This window comes from Meriones unguiculatus, chromosome 20 (assembly GCF_030254825.1).
Source record: "Meriones unguiculatus strain TT.TT164.6M chromosome 20, Bangor_MerUng_6.1, whole genome shotgun sequence".
In the NCBI taxonomy this organism is placed as follows: Eukaryota; Metazoa; Chordata; class Mammalia; order Rodentia; family Muridae; genus Meriones; species Meriones unguiculatus.
In genome coordinates this window covers 70,611,759-70,631,133 of record NC_083367.1, presented here as the reverse complement: position 1 = coordinate 70,631,133, position 19,375 = coordinate 70,611,759, and the positions used below count along the sequence as shown (strand labels likewise).

Sequence of the window (19,375 nt, the reverse complement as noted above, 5' to 3'; positions counted from 1 at the left end):
AGCTAGAATTAGAGGCTGTGTAAGCACACCTTCATCATTTTTTCTTTAAACTAAAAGATGAATAAATTGGTGCTGGGCTCAAACTCAAGGCTTCACGCACACTAACCACACATTCTACTGTTCCCTTAGCCCTGGTGATTTTTAAAGTGTTCTTTAAAATGTCATCTCTCTAATCTTCAAATGCATTTTCTATGGTCAGATGTGTTATATATGTTATATACGATGTGTTAACACTCTTACTATGTCAAGCATGGTGGCACACACCTTTCATCCCAGCACTTAGGAGGTGGAGACAGGCAGATCTCTATGAGTTTGAGACCAGCCTGATATACATAGCAAGCTATAGACCAGCCAAGGGTACACAGTGAGACTGTCTTCAGAGAGAAAAAAAATTCTTACTTCTCTATCCTTCAAAGTGAATTAAGAAACAATCCACTGCTGTCAAGACAATAAAAAAGTGTATCTGGGCTGGAGGTACAGGGGTGGCCTACTAGAGTGCGTACTTAGCAAGCCCACAGCCCTCCAGCCTGACCCCCAAACACAGATATCTGGAGAACTGAGATCCATTTTGACTACTCAGCAGCCAAGAGTCAGCTAAACACTACTTAGTTTCCTGTAACCTATTAAAACCCAGATCTCAGCAACATAAAACCACCTGCAGGATTAGAGCATAGGGTGAAAACTGAACAGGTAAGTTTCTGAACTGAATAGCAAGGCTGCCATGCAACAAGCAACTTAAGAAACAAGTTAAAACATCCTTGTGAAACTGGACATGACAGCAAATACGAGCAAACAGGAAAATCTGAGCATACACAGCTTGTACTGAAATTCCTGTTAATAACTGTCTTTAAGACGAAAATAAAAATACCAATGCTGAGCTTTTTTAAACAAAGTAATTAATAGAGCTATATTATAAAATCAAATTATGAAACAAAAATGTATTTACAGGGAAAAGGTTAAAAAATTTTAATTTAGAATTCACTTTTTTTAGTTATAATCTCCATAAATTACTTTTAAAACTGAGGCTGGAAAGATGGCTTAGTGGTTAAGAATACCCCTGAGTTCAAGTCCCAGCAACCACACTGGGAACTGAATGTCATCAACGTCACACTGTGGCTTGCAACCATCTATACTAGGCCCTGATGCCCTCTCTGGCATGCAGGTGTACATGCAGACTGAGCACTCACCTACATTAAATAAATAAATCTTTTCAAATTTTATTTTAAAACTTAGGGTGTGGTATCAGAGGACAGCCCTCACTGGGGTTGGTAATCTCCTTCCACATTGTTGAGGCAGGGTCTGCTGTGCCATCACCTTCTGCCAGGCTGGAGCAGCATGTCCCCATGCTGGTCCTCAAGTTTCTGGGAGTTTCCTGTTTCTGCTTTCCATTAGGTTAGGGTTAGGAGCGTAGAGATTACAGATGTTTAGCACAAGAGTAAGTTGTTTTTTTCTTTTCTTTTTAAATGTAGGTTCCAGGGACTGAACTCAGGTCATAAAATTTGCATACCAAGTGCTTTTTAAACCTGCTGAACCATCTCCTCAGCCCTTAAAAATTTTTTTAAACTGCTAAAAGCATTTCTTTATTTTTACTGCATGCCAAAAGAAAAAGACTGCCACAGTAAAGTTGTAAGTAATCACAAAGTAGGGGCGTGGGAGATCGCTCAGTCATAAAGTGCCTGTGAAAACCAGTACAAGGGCCTGAGCCCAGATCCTCAGCTCTCATGTGGGAAGTTAGGGAGGTGGAGCAGTGACAAACAGATCCCTAGAGCTTGCTGGTCAGTGAGTTTAGCCAATCAATGATCTCTGAGCTCAAAAAAAAAAAAAAAAAAAAAGAATGGAGAACACAGAAAAAGACACTTAACTTGAACCTCTGCCTCCATATACAGGAGCACACACATGCACATACATACAGACAGACAGACAGACACACACCCCACAGATATCTACCTGTATACAAACATGCACAAAAACATAAATATAAAGTTAAAAGTACCCACCCCCTAAGGTAGGATAAAAAGGTTCCTAACAGTGGGGAGAAGAGGAACTTGCATTTCTTTAAACCTCTGATTATCTCAAATGGATTCACTGAAGATTCCTAAGTACAGGTTTGAACACCTGTAGCTAAAAGAAACACATGGAGAGGGGGCTTCAAAGATTTTAGTGGCAAGTATGTTCAATATTCATAGGAATGTGATTATGACATCTATTTTAACAGAACTGAGAGGAAAGAGGTGGGCTATGAAGATGGTTTAGAATGGCCTGTAAGCCAAGTAGAGACAGGAGGATTGCTTAAGCTTGTTGGCTACCAGTTCAGGTGCAGGCTTCATAAGAGACCCTGACGCAAAGGAATAAAGTCAAGATTGATAAAGCAGGGCACCTGACACGTCCTGTAGTCTCCAGAACACACTCTCTGCACACATGTGTACATGCACTAAAATGCACTGCACACACAGATAGACAGACAGACAGACTGATAATTTGGGGGATGACAGAGGAGATATTCTGGTTAGATCACTATGGGTCAATTCTATTAGAATAACAGTATTAAGAAAAGGAATGACGATATATTCGGGGGGGTAAAACACTTACACAGGCAACTTGGACATCAATACTAACATCAAACACAGACACAGAGAGAGCACATAAAATATGTTGTAACCTACAAGGGGAAGAAAAGGGGAAATGGGATGGGGTTCAAGTTAGACGTTTTATGTGTACTATTATGTAAATGATCCTTTCTTTAACTCAGAGCCCCACTATGTAACAGCCTGGCTTTAGGCTCTTGCCCTTCCTGCTGCAGACTTGAAAGCACGACAGTTTCAGATGTGTGCCACCATGGTGGTTCAGCTAGATTCCATTTTTGAACCTTATTGTCTTAAAAACTACAAATCATTTAATCTTCCCATTGGGAGGCAGAAGCAAAGACAGACAGATCTCTTTGAGTTTGAAGACAGCCTGGTCTACATAATGAGGTCCAGGCCAGCTAGGTCTACACAGTAAGATCTTGTCTCAAAATAAAGCAGGCCACAAACAAAACTATAACCTCCCCAAAAAAGTTTTGTGCAAGCCATTAACATGAGATGGAAAATGAGACAAACTACCTGAAATAAGAACTAAGCTAATGTCATGGGCACAGGGAGAACTACCGTACGTGACCTTGAAGCAGCACCTGACAGCACCAGCGGAAGTAATGAGATTAGCCAGACATAGAAAATATTTGCACACACTTGCCCACATTTATTCTAACACCCTGTCTGAAGTATCTCCTTTCTCAAAGAAGGAAACTGTGACTCAAAGTTAACTTGCCAAGGTCACAGCAATGACAAGCAGCGCAGAAACTCTTAACTCTCCCCAGCAAAGCCTTGACTCTGCTTATCCTAACACAGCTCTTCATCTGTGCCTGACTGACATTCTCACAGTGTTCCTTCCCCACCTTAGTCTACTGAAATCCCCGTTCACCAGGACCACCTCAAATGACTAAATAAAGTAAAAATGGTAAAAATAAAAGCATGGATCTATGATAGAATGGCTTTTAAAAAATATTTTACAAAAGCAAAAATAGGCTAGAAATACTTCATTATTACTATTTTAGGAAATACACTACTCTGGGGAGCTTTTGATGTGATATTTAATTATGAATGCTATTTTACTTTTCATCTACAGTATAGACAGGACATAAACCTAAAGGGCTAGCCAAGGGTAATAGCTCACACCTGTCATCCTACCAACTGGAAGGCAAAAGCAGCAGGATCAGGAGTTCAAGGACAGCTCCTGCTACATATCAAGTTCAAAGCCAACCTGGATTACCAGAAACCCTGTCAATAAACAAACAAACCAAAGGAACCTTGAAGCCTACTAGCAGTGCTACCCCACAACCAGTGTCTAACAGTGGAAGAATGAATGAGCAAAATGTGGATATACACAAATGTAAAAAACAAATTATTAAACATTCAAAGTGCTGAAGGGCTGACAGACAGCTCAGCATTTAAAAGATTTTGCTGCTTTTCCAGAGGACCCATGTTCAGTTCCCATCACCCGCATAAGGTCGGCTTGTAACTCCAGCTCTAGGGGATCCAAAGCCTTCTTCTGACCTCCAATGGAAAGTATCATGTATGTATAGACATGTATGTGTAAATTAAATTATAATAAAAAACTTTTCTATTTGGTGGGTTTTTTTTTGTTTTTGTTTTTTGTTTTTTTTTTGGTTTTTTTTGAGGCAGGGTTTCTCTGTGTAACAGCTTTAGCTGTCCTGGAACAGAGCAATGTAGACCAGGCTGGCCTCGACCTCACAAAAAATATATCTTTTTAACTGTTTTAAGTGTTGACAAGCGGCCTGCACGCAAAACACTGCACACATAGTAAAGTGTTGATAAGCTAGCAATTAAGAAAATTTTCAATGGAGCAAATTTGGTTTTGTTTTTTGTTTTTGATGAAAATAGGTATCCATAGGTAAGGAGATCATTCTTGGTTACAATGTAGTATAATAATTTCAATTACTCTGAAAACAGTATTTATCCTACAGGATACATTCTTTAAACTTTAAGCTCATTAGCCTGTGTGGCCATCCATAGCTCAGAGCAAGAAATAACTGTTTAAAACTACACCTTATCCCTAAATCACACCACCAAGATGCATTGTACACAAAAATAGCAATTTTTTTCATATTTAAGCCTGAATATTAAAAATACCTGATTAGGATTTTTGATTGGCATATAATCTTCATCCTCTTTTTCTTCAGAGCAGTGACGTGTTTTCTTTTTGTGTTTTTTACTTGTGTGTGAATGACTTGATTTTGAATCTTCTGCCTGCTCATCTAGTATAAGATCGTATTTTGCACTGAAGAATTTAATTAAGGATTAATGGGACAAATGACGGAAAAGAAACAAAACATAACGAAATATGGTAAATACTGGAGGCCAAAAAGTTAAATATAGCTTAAAGCAAATAGCACCTGAAAGCACAGTATACTTTTCTAGAACAAGTAATACAGTGTCTTCACTATGGTCAGGAGAACTGGAAGAGATTTTGGGATCAGGCAGCTAACAACCATCATGGAAAAGTTATAAGGAGAAAAGAACCCAAAATATATTTGTCAATAATGAAAAAACTTAATTTAGAAAATGAGGCATGCCATCAACTAGAGAAACTGAAGGTATTATGAACCCCAAAGCCAAACACATTCTAGAGAAAAGGTACATTGCATGACTCTCTTTGGATCAGGAGATTTAGCAATAAACAGTGATGATGCAGAAATTATCCTAAGAATTTATAGCAACTAAAACTGTAAATTACACGAACACAGGTATACATATTAGCATCATTTTAATTATATAAAATGGGAACAATATTTAATAATATGTAATAAAACACATCTTAGTATCATAGCATGATGTAATATAAAAGAAATTGTTAATTATTTTTAAAGACTATGATGGCCTATATAAAAAAATAAAAGTGGAAAAAAAAGTTCAAACACTGTATGGTTGAACCCAGGACTAGGAGACAAAGCGGGCAGATTTCTGTGAGTCTAGTATGTAGCAAGTTCCAGGCCACTTAGAGCTACATAGTAAGACCCCGTCTCAAAAGAAACAAGCAAAAAAAGCCACATAGACTAGAGGTTGGGAGTTAAGAATACTTGCTGCTCTTCTAGAGGACCTGCATTCTGTTCCCAGCACCCCACGTCCAGAGATCCCACACCCTCTTCTGGACTCTTTGTGTACCCGTTTATACATCTACATACCTACCCATAGATATACACACATACATAAACCATAATTTTAAAAAAACAACTCTTTTAAAAAAACTTTATGAACAGTAGCACATACTTGTAATCCCAGCTATTCATAAGTGAAGGCAAAAAAAAGGCAAAAAAAAAAAAAAAAAAAAAAAAAGACTAGTCTGAGACTAGGCTGGGCTAGTAAGTAAGCCCTGTCTAGGGAAAAAATGGGACCCTATACATACAATACAGTAACTTTAACTTCATCAAACTTTATGAAAGACAAAGGCTTGAAAAATAAAAAGCACCATTTGTGTATGTGATCTGTGTATGTGGCAGAAGTGAGCAAATCTTTTTCTAAATTTTACATGAAATATCACTAAAATTTTAATTGTGATTGAAGCCAAGCTCTTTGGTAGAGTGCTTGCTACCATACAGAGAATCCTGGGTTTGATCCTAGCACAATAAAAATGCTTTAAATAACAAATAATTAATTTCTCTAATGTAATATAAAGCCTCAGAATAAAAGCAAGCATAAACTGGGAATGCTGATGCATTCCTTTAATATAAGCACTTAGGAGGCGGAGGCAGGCAGATCTCTTATGAGTCTGAGACCATCCTGGTCTACATTAGTGAGCTCTAGGACAGCTACACAGTGAGACTTTGTCTCAACAAAAAACCCATACATAAGAGAAAGTATAAACCTAGTGTAAAAACAGTCTCACTCTCGGAAGTAGACTGAGCTCTAGAATGTGCAGAATGAGAGGAAGCCTAACACACAAGTACTACTTCAGCTGCATCTGGGACTGCAGTCACCAGAGTCATGTCCTTCAGAACCAGAATCTAAGGTCTGAGTTCATAGCACCACTGCCTAGGCTTTCGTAGGCATGTCCCATATATACACACGATCAAAAAGTTAACAATATCCTCTCTAGCTTCCCACAAGATGGCCACATAGTCAATCCCATTATTACTTCACTATCTACAATTTCTTTCCTTTTTTATACTACGTCTGATTCTTTCCAATGTTCTTCAAACTGAAGGTCAGAATTCTGCAATGAGATGTAGAATTTATGGTTCATAACAAGCAATTTTAGAAGTCACATAGAGTAAGAAATAGAGAACAGTATCCAACAAAAATACTGTTAGTGGGGTACAGCTCAATGGGAGCACACTTGCATAGCGTGTGCAAGATCCTGGGTTAAATCCCCAGCACTGTCAGAAAAACAACAAGCAAACAAACAAAAACACCTTACAAAATTTTGAGTTGTATGTGCAGGGTTTGTGTATGAAAGATTTGCGTGTCTGTATATATATACACACATACATGAAAGAAGATATATGATTGAACTAGGTAAGACATACACTTTATTTTTTAAAGATGAGGTTCTATAAGTTTCCAAGCTTCACCATGAACTAGAAAGTAACTGGAATCTCATGAATTCACCCCACACTCCTAAACCTTCTAAATAATGTTAAAGAAAACAGTATCAAGGGTTGGGGAATAGCTCAATTAGTAGGTTGGTTGCCCATTCATGAAAACATTTTAGTGCTACAAACTTACAAATAATCTCTTGACTTCCTTGTGGTCAGCAGGACCTCCTTGGGAAGCATCTCCGCTTCTGATCTCTCTGCAGCCACACTTCCGTTATTTGTTCTAGACATTCCCTTCCAGGGGGTTAGCCTAAACTTCCTGTCACAGGCACACATTCATCTATGCCTTTATGACTATGAGCTTTAATCACATGCCTTCTATACCCTTTTTTAAAGACCAACCTCAGCTTGCTGGTCTGGCTGTCAGTGAAGCAAGCTAGGTTATGCTGTCAGCTCCCTTCAGACTCTAGCTCTAACACATCCCAAGGCTTTGAGCGCTGCAGACGAGCAACACATTTAAAAGCATGAATACCTAAAGGCCAAACTGATACTCATCTTTCCTTGATGAATACTTACCACAAGAAATGCCTATGAAACACAGAAGAGAATCTCTTCCTAGTATCAACAAAAACTAGGAAACAAAGATGCCATTTACCAGACATGATCACCAGACCTCTGCAATGTGTGGAGTGATAAATTATAATGGGAAAAATGATGGTCAAACAAATAAAAATGACATAATACGAACAGTATGCTTCACTGCTTTTCTAACCTGTTGCAACTTAAAACTTGGAAGAACCTAAATTACACGGTCAATAGATCTCTTTCTAAGCCTACAAATGTCAACTATTGTACTGAATAGGAAGGAGTCCTAACAAAGATTTAGCAAATCTGTTGCTAAAATGACAATGTATACAGAAAAAAAAAAAAAGCAATCTAATTGTGTGCAAAGAATTACAAGATTTTGTTATCTACATAAGGAAATTAAATATAAGAGAATAACACAAGGATATTTGATAGAAAGGAATTTAAAACATTAGTATATATAAAAATATCAAATTTACCTGACGATCTTCTGAGAACACTAGGTAAGTAGGAAAAGTATTTATGGTAATAGCAGGAGGTAAGATATTTAAGCTTAAGGTTTCCTTCAAACCCAACTTTCTCCATAATACAAAATATATTGAAAAGGCAAAGTCTATGGAAAACACTGACAAGCTGTGACAAACTGTCTCTTCACAATGATCTACACAGTGGATGGCCATGCATACAGTTCTTATAAAGGATACTCTTGTTTGGGCTTTACTTTTTCTTTCAGAACCAAATTGGATGGTTTATCTTGTTCCTTTTCATATTCCTTGAAATCACTCTTGGTATATTTCCCACCTATTTATTAAAAGGAGGAAGAATTAGCATCATGTAATGACACATTAACAATTTTATAAAACACGAAGGGCTACTGTATAAAAGGCACAACCTGGGAGGTGGAGAAGGAAGGACAAAAGGACCCTAGCAAGCCCGCCTGCTATCCAGCTGAAAGTGGATGTCCAATTTTCTCGGTAGTCATACGCTGCCACCTAACGACACATGTGAAGATTACAACATCCAACTAAAGTAAGTACCCACACTACATTGTTCAAGTAGTCCAAGCACAGCCAGCTGTTACCACTCCTCCTCAACAGACATGTGACCACCCCTCCCCAACAGGACTGCAATGATAGCATGAAAAACACATCAAGGCTGGAGAGATGGCTCAGGTTAAGAGCACTGGCTGCTCTTCCAACGGTCCCAAGTCCAATTCTAGCAACCATACGGTGGCTCACCTCCTCTGGCCTGCAGGCATACATGTAGGCCGAACACTGTATATTTAATAAATAAATCTTAAAAAAACAGAACTCGAGAGGCTGGTTTGGGAAATGTACAGGCCTGGTGAGACTGGTGAGCCACGCTGGGTCAGGTTCCTCCTTCACCTACAAGAGAAGCCGACTCAGAGCGAAGCTGACCCTTCTGTATTACGATCCAATTGTGAACAAAAAGCTACACTCTCTCTGAGCAGTGGGCTGGAAATGAACTTGATTTACAAATGAGAAGACCAAGGATGAGGCACTGGTTCAGAACCGTGCAGCATTCACTGAAGAAGAAGAAACTACAGCATGGCCTTTGGTGAGGTAAAGACGTATCACCAAAGGACAGGAACAATTTGATGTAAAGGAACAATTTGGAAAAATAGGTTTTCACACAGACCAGATATTTCTCTCTCTGGACTTTTTTATAGACCTTAATAAAAATATTAAAGAAAACATCAATTCATCTTCACAAAGCACTGAGAAGAGCAGTAATCATGTATTTCAATAGCAGGGAAGGAATCATAAGACACAGGAGCACAATGCAAGTCACTTCCTCCTCTCAGAGATCAAGGCTTCCAGTGGCCTTCCAATTGCCAACTCTACCAATTGATTTCTCCCTTTCTAAACCCTCATAAGGTGAAATAGCCCTTCCTGCCAAACTATCCATTTTATTTTTAAAATGCAGTAAAATCATGGGAAACAAATTACAAATGATATAGAAAAAGCGATCTTGAGGCTGGAGTGATGGCTCCATGGTTCAGAGCACACAGAGCTCTTTGCAGAGGACCTGGGTTTGACTCCAAATACCCACATTATGGCTCATAACGATCTGTAACTGCAGTCCCAGGGATCTGATCTCTGGCCTCTGTTGGCACCAGGCATACACATGGTGAACATACATATGCACAGACACACAAATAAAAATAAATAAATCTTTCAAAAGTGAAATAAAGGGGATCCTAATCTTCCTGGTAAAAATTAACATTACATGTGAGTAACTACCAAAGTGAAACCTTTTTTGTTGTTGTTTTTGGGTTTTTGAGACAGGAGCTTAACTATTTAGCCTACTGGCCTGGAAATGGCTATGTAAAATAAGCTGACCTCAAACTCACAGAGATCTGCCGGCCTCTGCCTCCCCAGTGCAAACCCTTTTTAAAACCCTGTAAAGAGAAGGAAAGCTGAAGGGGAACATCTCTTTGTCGAGCTGGAGGCCTGCGACAGGGCAGGCTGCTGGGAGGACACAGGTGTGGCTCTAGCTGAGACTCCTGAAGGGGAGGCATGAAGACTGGGGTGACCGCCTCCTAGCCAGGCAGGAATAGTGGAGGGAGGGGAACAACAAACCCAGGGACAAACCCTTTGATCTAAACATTACCCTGCCTACAAGAAGGGCAGGGATAAAGAGGGAACAAAGACTGAGGGAAGGTCCAACCAATACCTGGCCCAACCTGAGACCCATCCCATGGGAGAGAGCCAGCCCGACACTGTTAACGATGCTCTGCTATGCTTGCAGACAGGAGCCTAACCTGACTGTCCTCTGGGAGGCTTTACCTAGCACCAGATCTAGACAGACGCTAGGACTTGCAGCCAACCATGGAATGGAGCTCCAGAGGTCCCGTGGAAGTGTTGGGGGAAAGATGGAAGGACTTGGAGGGGAGATGAACCTCACAAGAAGAACAACAGAGACAACTAACCCAGTCTCAGGGGTCTTACAGAGACTGAGACATCAACTAAGGAGCATGCATGGTCTGGACCTAGGCCCCCTGCACATATGTGCCTGATGGGTGGATTGGTTTTCATATGGGGTGCCTGGCTAGTTGGGGGGGGTGGGGGGGTGCTGTTTTTGAGATGGACTCTATTGCCTGCTTTTGGATCACTTCCTCCTGGCAGAGCTACCTTGACTGGCCTCAGGGATGAGGATATGCCTAGTCTTGATGGACTTGGTATGCTGTAAAGGGTTGATACGGGGAAAGGGAGAGAAGAAGGTAGAAGGAGAGAAAGGGGGGACTAGGAAGAGATGAGGGAGGGGGCACTCTTGGAATAAAGTAAATAAACTGAAATTAAAAAAGATAAAAACCCCGCAAAACATCTTAAAGTCAGGTAGGAATATACTTGAAAGACAGGACACATGTCTGGCATCTACAAGGTTTCTACACACATGAGCACACACAAAGTTAGTGGGGAAAGCTCACAACTAGTGAGTGAAAGCCAACACTGACAAGACTGAAGCCAGCCTAGACTCCATAGAAAAACTGTCTATGTCTCAAAAATTACATTCATTTAGCTTCAAAGATTTAAACTAAAAAGAAGAGAGAAAAAACATGCATGGGTGTACAAAGAATGGCTGAAGAAAGAACAGGCAACTGGATATTTCTGGGAAGAGCAATTGGGGAGAAGAGCGGAAGAGAATCTTATATAACAAAAACAAGGAAAAAAAAAAACGTATCTAAAAGAACCAAATCATAAAAAAGTCTTAATTACTTCAACAGCAAATGTCTTCCATGGGTAATTTAAAATATAAACAAACATTAAAGAAAGAAGGTATTTTCATCCATCAACACATATACACACATTCTAGATACCAGCTTTATAAAATCCTAAGTGACCTGAATTCTATTAACATTTCTCGCAATTAACAGCACAAAATTAAAGCAATGCATGTATACACACACACATACACACACACACACACAGACTATCAATAAAAAGAGATAAACCAACATACCTTTCCCTTTCCATTTAACCTTTGCCACCGACTGGCTAAAATCCACATGTATTCTCCTGTCATCTATAAGTACATTATCCATTTTGAAAAATGCTTTCTCACAGTCTTCTTCCTATTAATGATTACAAAAGCTCAAGCATGAATGTTTACAGGAAAGACTTCTGCAGGAAGAACAAATACTGTAAATGCAAAAAGGCTATTATTATTAAAATTGCTATTCAAGTACTTCTTACTCAGCAGACATTAAATGTATTACATCTACCATCTCAACGCTGGAAATAACCTTCTGAGGCTGCATTTCTTTATTATCTCCAGTATCTCAATGAGAAAACAGACATTTGATGAGGTATAGAAGGAGCCAGGGTCAGTGCCATCATGTGAACTGAGGCAGTCTGACTGCAGTGGACATGATATACTTACCAACTAGAAGATACAGGCCTATAATTCTAGTTACTCGAACTGTAAAAAATAGTATGTCCCCCAGAGTGTCATCTTCATAAATATGGTGTTAAGTTTAGCAGGGGGAATGGGGAGATGGCTCAGTGGTTAAAAGCACTGGCTGCTCTTCCAACGGACTGTGGTTCAATTCCCAGCACCCACATGGCAGCTCACAACTGTCTATAACTCCAGTTCTATGGATTCTGACACCTTCATACCAACACACAGAGAGTAAAATTAAGTAAATTATTAAAGGAAAAAAAAAAGGTTTAGCAGGGATTGGGGATAGCACAGCAGTAGAATACTTGCTTAGTATGCCCAAAGAACCAGGATTGGAAAGTTGAGGGAGAACTCCCAGAACCAAACAAAAACCCCTGCAAGCCAGGCAGTAGTGGCACACAATTTTAATCCCAGCACTCAGGAAGCAGAGGTAGGTGATCTCTGTGAGTTCAAGGCCAGTCTGTAGTCCATGACAACCAGGGCTAAACAAATAAACAAAAACCAAAACAAACCAAAACAAAAAACCTGGCAATTTGGAAGCAGTATCTAACCTAACAGGGAACTATGGCCATTTTCGAAATCAACTTAGCAGCCAGGCACAGCAGCACACCCCTGTAACCCTAGCACTCAGGGAGGCAGAGGCAGGTGAATCTCCGTGAGTTCGAGGCTAGCCTGGTCTACAAATTGAGTCCAGGACAGCCAAGGCTACGCAGAGAAACCCTGTCTAGAAAAATCAAACCAACCAACCAACCAAACAAAAACATCAACAAAAATCATCTTAGCATGACTAGTCATTTGTTTCAATGCATAAATATTTTTATAAGCCAAAAGTAAAGCTCTCTTTTCTGCTGGCACCAACAAACCTTGATAAATAAAAATTTTAGTACATATAACATAGAATCTATGTATAATCTTTTACATGTATGTTTTTCCTAATCATCCACTATTCATTTTGAACCCCTAGGATTTAAGACAGTGCCTAAAATATAGAATATATTCAATAGACATTTTGGAATTAATTTAACTTGTAAAAAGACACTATTAAGACACGAGCTGGCCCAAATCTACAATTAAAAAAACAAACAAACAGAAAACAACACACCAGTGCAAGTGGCTAAATTAATCTGGAACAGTACCAAATACACCCCAATTCAAATCCTACCCAGGATATCCAATAGCACATAATGTTGAATAAGCCACAGGACCACCCTGTCTCAGTTTACTTGTTTTGAAAAACAAGTAAAAAAAAAAAAAAAAAAAGATAGTATCTATCTCCTAGAGTTGCACATAATCTCCTAGGATTATACACATTAAACACAGGAAAGTAAGGTAACATCTGACTTGAAGTAAGCACTTGACTAACCAAGCTATCATCACTACTGCAGATCTAGCAGCAACTATCTGATCTAGTCCTCACACTTTATTCATAAGCAGAAAAGCCTTACGGAAAAGAGCTTAAAAAATGAGCAATGCCCAGTATTTGGCCAGTAACTAAGCCTAGATTTTAACATTCCTCCATTTCTCTTTCTTGTACTCAGTTATGTAATAATTAACAGTATATGCAAGGACTTTTTCTAAAACAATGTCATTCAGGCAGATTGTGGTTGAACCAACAGTAAACAAACATGAGCATCAGTAGATGCTCAACTTATTCCCAGTGTAAAGTTACAACAAAGTTAACGTTCTTGGATTGCTAAAGAAAAGCACAAGCCTAGAAACTAAATTTTTCATCTTTAAGACTACTCAGCTGGGCAGTAGCGCACACCTTTAATCTGCTTGGGAGGCAGGGGCAGGCGGATCTTTGTGAGTTCAAGCCAGCCTGGTCTACAGAGTAATTCCACAGCCAGGGCTACACAGAGAAATCCTGTCTCAAAAATACAAAAAAGACTCCTCAAAGACGAATAGCCAAGGTACAGTGGTGCAGACCTCTAATCCCAGATACACGGGAGGAGGCTGAAGGAGGGAGACACCTAGTAAGACATCAGCCGAGGAGCACACCAAGAACCCATCCTCAAAAACTAAGGAAGAAAACCAGAATCTAGTGTATTTAGATTATGACATACCTTTTCAAATTCAATGAAAGCATAACAGAGGGACTCTCCTGTTTTCCAATCCCGGATAACTTCACAACTGAAAAGAATAAAAAAAAAATTTAGAAAAAGTCAAAGAAAGAGAGAAAGAAACAAAGAAAGAAAAGAAACCACATGCTTGAATTCTTCCGACCAGAACAAATAAGCCAGCTATTAAACTCACAGAATTCTGTATCTCCAAAGTTTTCAGTAACAAGTAACACACACCTCAACGATCTAGTAAATGAATTATCAGCCTGCTGCTGCCTCCCAAGTACTTTGATTAAAGACATAAGTCACCACGGTTTGGGCTTATGCTTTGGATTTTAAAGTAAATGAGGCTCAAATTTAATATTGTAACCACAGGTGCCACACAGAACTAACTTACCAAACAATAATGAAAAGGAAGAGGCAAGAAGGTGGAGTTGAGAGCTGCTGGCTTGTCTCTCTCCATGCATCGTACGAACTATTTTAAAAACATTAAATGAAGGGGCTTCCTAAATGTGGTACATATTAATCAGCTAGAAAATAGTCTCCTGACTAGCTTTACACATTTTTGCATTAATAACATAGAGGGGCCCCTGAGATGGGTCAAAGTAAAGGCACTTGCTCCTGAGGCTGAAGACCTGAGTTCACTCCCCAGCACCTACATGGGAAAACAACCATCTCCTACAAGCTGTCCTTTGATTTTCATATGTGCCCAGTAAATAAATACATGTATTTTCTAAAAAGCTGGCAGCAGTTTATTTTTATAAGGATGATGTACCAGCTGGAGAGATGACTCTGGTTAACAGCATTTACTGCTCTGCCAAAGGATCCACATCTTCTCAGCAACCCAGCTGGCAACTCACAACTATCTAGAACACTAGTTCGAGATCTGACAACTACTTCTACCCTGAAAAGACACTTGCATACGTGTGGCATACACTCACATAGACATACACATACATACTTTTAAAAATAATATTTAAAATAAAATACTCAATGATAATAATAATAATATAAGAAAAATTAAACAAAAGAAAAGAAAATTTTAATTGGAACAGTCTGGCATTTTACAAAGCGCTTGCTTTGAACGCAAGGGAACCCAAGTGGAGCGCTTTGAGCTTATAATCACTTGCGAGGCAGAACAGGTGGATCCCCAGGATGCAGTGTGGCCAGCCAGCACAGCCTGCTTGACGCGCTCTAGCGGAAAGAAATACTGCCTCAAAAATAAAAAACAAATAAATTTTTAGAACACTAGACACTACACCTTGGTGGACACCAAGGCTGTCCTCTAGCCTCTATACCCTACACATGCAAAACAAAAATGAAACCCACAACTACAAACCACAATTTTTTCATTTCTAAGGAATAGTAATATAAACTTGTAAATCTCAATACTCATGAGTGTGGAAGGCCAGAGGAGACCCTGTCTTAAAACCCCTGCACATGTACGCACACAATCACACAAACAAAAGGCTAGACACATAGTGTAATTGACGAAGTATTTGCCAAGTATGCAAGAAACTCTAAGCTTAATCCACAAAAGCACAGAAACTGCGTGTGATGGTCAGCTACAATCCTAGCACTCAGGAGGTGCAGGCAGGAATATTAGCGGGTTCAAAGTCATCCTCGGCTATGTTGTAAGTTTAAAAATATATAAAATTTGGAAAATTTAATTATGACAGGCTGCTGATAGTTTTAGAAGCTGAATTACATAAGTATTTTAAGTATTAAACAAGATTGTTGGGAATATTAGAGAGGTAGACTTAAATTGCTCAATTCATGCTTTATGAAAATATGTTTGAGTTTGAAAACACACTTTTCTTTCCAACTGTTTAGATACCTGTAAAGTCACCAATATAAAATTCACCAAAGAGGCTGGGATTATGTCTCAGTGACAGAGGATTTGCTGTTTAACATGCATGATGCCCTAGGTTTGATCCCCAGCCCCACTAAAAATAAAAACAACAAGTTTAAAAATTCACTCAGATTTGACGAACTCACCAAAAATGTGTAATTAGCAAACTCCTGGGTGTGACGGCATGGGGTTCTAAGTCCTAACACCCAGGTAGATCTCTCTAAGTTCATGCCCAGCATGGTCTATGTAACAAGTTACTGGCCTGTCAGAGCTATATAGTAAGACCCTGTTTCAAAAAGGCAAAAAGTAAAACAAACATCAAAACCGATCAATTAATACTTACCTATTCCCAAATTTCTCTTTCACTAACCCTGAAATTACCTTCTTATTGGTCCAAATCTTGAGAATATTATCTCCAGGTCCTCATCTGTGGTCACTGGATTTAATTTACACACAAACAGCACATTTTCTGGAGGTTTAATATCTGCATCAGGTAGGTCTCCCACCTAAAGTTACAAATAATCAAGCATACAAATCAATTCCTTTAGTTTCTATTCCAAATAGTTCCGTCCAAGCCCACAACATTGATTTCCTAAAACCATCTAAATTTACATCCTGAACTATTCAGCAACCCCCCCCCCCCACAAAAAAAGTCTAAAAAATATTTCAAGGACTACAAGATGGCTTGTGAGTAAAAGAGCTTGCCATCAGGCCGAATGACCTGGGTTCAATTTCAATTCTCACATATGTCAGAACATGTCCAAGAATGGACTCATGTGAGATTTCTGAGAGCTTGTGAGAAACTGCCAAGAAGCCAACACAAGAGTATTGTGACCTCAGTTTCTTCAGAAACACAGAACTGTTCTTGGAATGTGCTTCTGTGCCTCTCCCAGGTATTTCAGATAGGAGTGAGTTTACTTCAGATTATTCCTGACAACTGGCTGTTGTTATCTGTTTAAATGTCTGTGTGGACTCATGTGACTCCTCTTACCCATCAGAGAATAAATTGTCAGATGCTCTGAATAAAGTGGGTTACTGCATGAAACTTTAGTCTGCCTCATTTATCACCTCCATTCTCCCAGGTCCCATCACCTCTTGAGCAGTAAACAGACGCAATGGAAGAACCAACTTCTGAAATTTGTTCCTTGGCTTCCACGTGCATACTATAACTGGCATGTACTTATATATATATACACAAAAAACAAAATGTAATAAAAATTTTTTCAACTAAAAAAAAAAAATCTAATATTATATCTTTCCTGGTATTAACAACACTAAGAGCTATGTTTTTACCTGACTTGATTCCTGCAAATCATTGCTTCTAGCTCTTCAAGCAATATCACAATTTCCATTCCTTTATTAACTTCTAAAGTTTACTTATGTTTTAGGCAGGATCTTACTGGAGCTCAGACTGGACTCAAACCTGAGGTCTTCCCACCCTAACTTCTGAATACTGAGAGAACAAGGCCTGTGGTGCCACACCAGCAACAATTTCCACTTTAAAGGCAGGTACAGTGAATTAGACAGTTACAGCCGGGGCTGGAGAGATGGCTCAGTGGTTAAGAGCACTGTCTGCTCTTCCAAAGGACTTGGGTTCAATTCCCAGCACCCACATGGCAGCTCACAACTGTCTGTAACCCCAATTCCAAGGGACCTGACACCTTACACTAATGCACAAACAAAAAAATTAAATAAATTACTTAAAAAAAAAAAGTTACAGCTAAGACATGACTCCAGGCTTAACCTAGCTTCAAAATCCCAAATTATCCCCATTTTTAAGTATTTGACATTGTTTTTTTTTTTAAAAAAAAGATGTAAAGCATAAGTTATGAAAGATACAAGAAAAGCCATGGGGCTAGCTCAGTGGTAAAGTAAAGGCATCTGCCATCAAGCCTGATGACCTAAGTTAGAGCCTCAGTGAAGCAGAGAACTAATTCTTGCACGTTGTCCTCTGACCTTCACACAAAATAAAAGTAATGCATTTTAAAATTAATCATTTTTAAAAATTCATTATGTATACAGTGTTCTGCCTGCATGTGTGCCTGTGCACCAGGAGAGGGCACCATATCTCATTATAGATGGTTGTGAGCCACCATGTGGTTGCTGGAAATTGAACTCGGAACCTTTGGTAGAACAGCCAGTGTTCTTAACCTCTGAGCCATCTCTCCAGCCCAAAATTAATCATTTTAATTAATGAAATAAAAACTACCTGGCCTAAGAAACAAATATATTCCCCTAGTCCCCTTGTCCTTCTGCTTTTCTCACTAGAAAGACAGATAGACAGACAGATAGGTTCTTTTTTGGCTATTCCTCTTCATACCTCCAAAATGTTTACCTACTACATCATTAAGAAATGCATTATTTAGTTTTGCTTATTACTGAAATTTTGAAAAATACAATTATGTAGAATCCAGTGGTCAGTGATTTGTAATACCTAGTTCTTTCCATACAGCTTTTCATAATGGAGCCACAATTTCTACAGTTTTTTTCCCTTAAACTCTCAACTTTTACTTTATCCAAGCTCTAGTCAAGATCAAAGTCGGCTGCAGCAGCAAACAGAGCGCTGCAGAGTGCTCGGTACACTTCCTACAAGAGACCACAGAGGGCAGCAGTGAGAGAACTGAGATGAGAGAACTGTACTTTCTAAAAGCACTTTGAGGGCAGCAACATTCCTTTATAAGTATATTTGAAAATTCTGAGATGAGCATGTACAGAATTACATACTGGATAAACACACCACAAAGAAGATCTTGAAATTCAGAAATAGGAGCTTCAGAGCCATAATCTACTCAACATTTCCGAATCTGGTCAAAAGCAACAGCAGCCTCTTAACCAGGCCCCAGGAAGTCGCGTCACAGCTAGAGCCCGTGCTTTTGAGCAGGCTGATGAGCCAAGGAGACTGAGACTAACCTGGGCAACACAGTAAGACCCTGTCTAAAAAATAAAATAATTAACAGAAATCCATAAAGGACAGGAAGATGAATAAGAAAGAAGTTAATGGAAAAAACTTGCAGGTGGCTGAAGAGATGGCTCAGTGGTTAGGAGCATCTACTGTTCTTTCTGAGACCTAATTTTGGTTCCCAGAATGCATGTCAGGAGGCTCACAAGGCACCTGTCACTCCAGCTCCATGGGCACCTGTGCTCCACAAACACACACACACCCTATTAACTTGGCTGATGCAGCTGGCCAAAGAAATGTGATTCAGGGTAGCCAATTTAGTAATTAATCAGCTCAAAAAAAAAATCTCTAATGTACATAAAAATAGTCCAATAAACAATATTGAAAAATTATATACATACTAAACCAAATAACTATCTCCCATTAAAATTTTTTTTGTTTACATTTGTGTGTATTTGTGGACGTGG

At 39.2% G+C, this 19,375-nt stretch overlaps 1 protein-coding gene and 1 long non-coding RNA gene across 2 annotated transcripts in view; one reads left to right on the top strand and one right to left on the bottom strand.

Annotated features, from left to right (window-relative positions):
* The window catches only part of LOC132649513 (uncharacterized), a 32,665-nt gene extending 15,220 nt beyond the window's left edge, over positions 1-17,445 (top strand). Inside the window, exon 4 of the long non-coding RNA XR_009587981.1 lies at positions 17,398-17,445. This is a non-coding gene — a long non-coding RNA (uncharacterized LOC132649513). The remainder of the gene's footprint in view (positions 1-17,397) is intronic.
* The window catches only part of Ppil4 (peptidylprolyl isomerase like 4), a 30,106-nt gene that overhangs the window by 2,316 nt on the left and 8,415 nt on the right, over positions 1-19,375 (bottom strand). The window contains exons 8-12 of the mRNA XM_021660767.2: positions 16,391-16,515; positions 14,161-14,227; positions 11,660-11,771; positions 8,380-8,476; positions 4,689-4,836 (exon numbers count right to left, since the gene is read on the bottom strand). Of these exons, the coding sequence (XP_021516442.1) occupies positions 4,689-4,836; positions 8,380-8,476; positions 11,660-11,771; positions 14,161-14,227; positions 16,391-16,515 (549 nt within the window). The remainder of the gene's footprint in view (positions 1-4,688; positions 4,837-8,379; positions 8,477-11,659; positions 11,772-14,160; positions 14,228-16,390; positions 16,516-19,375) is intronic.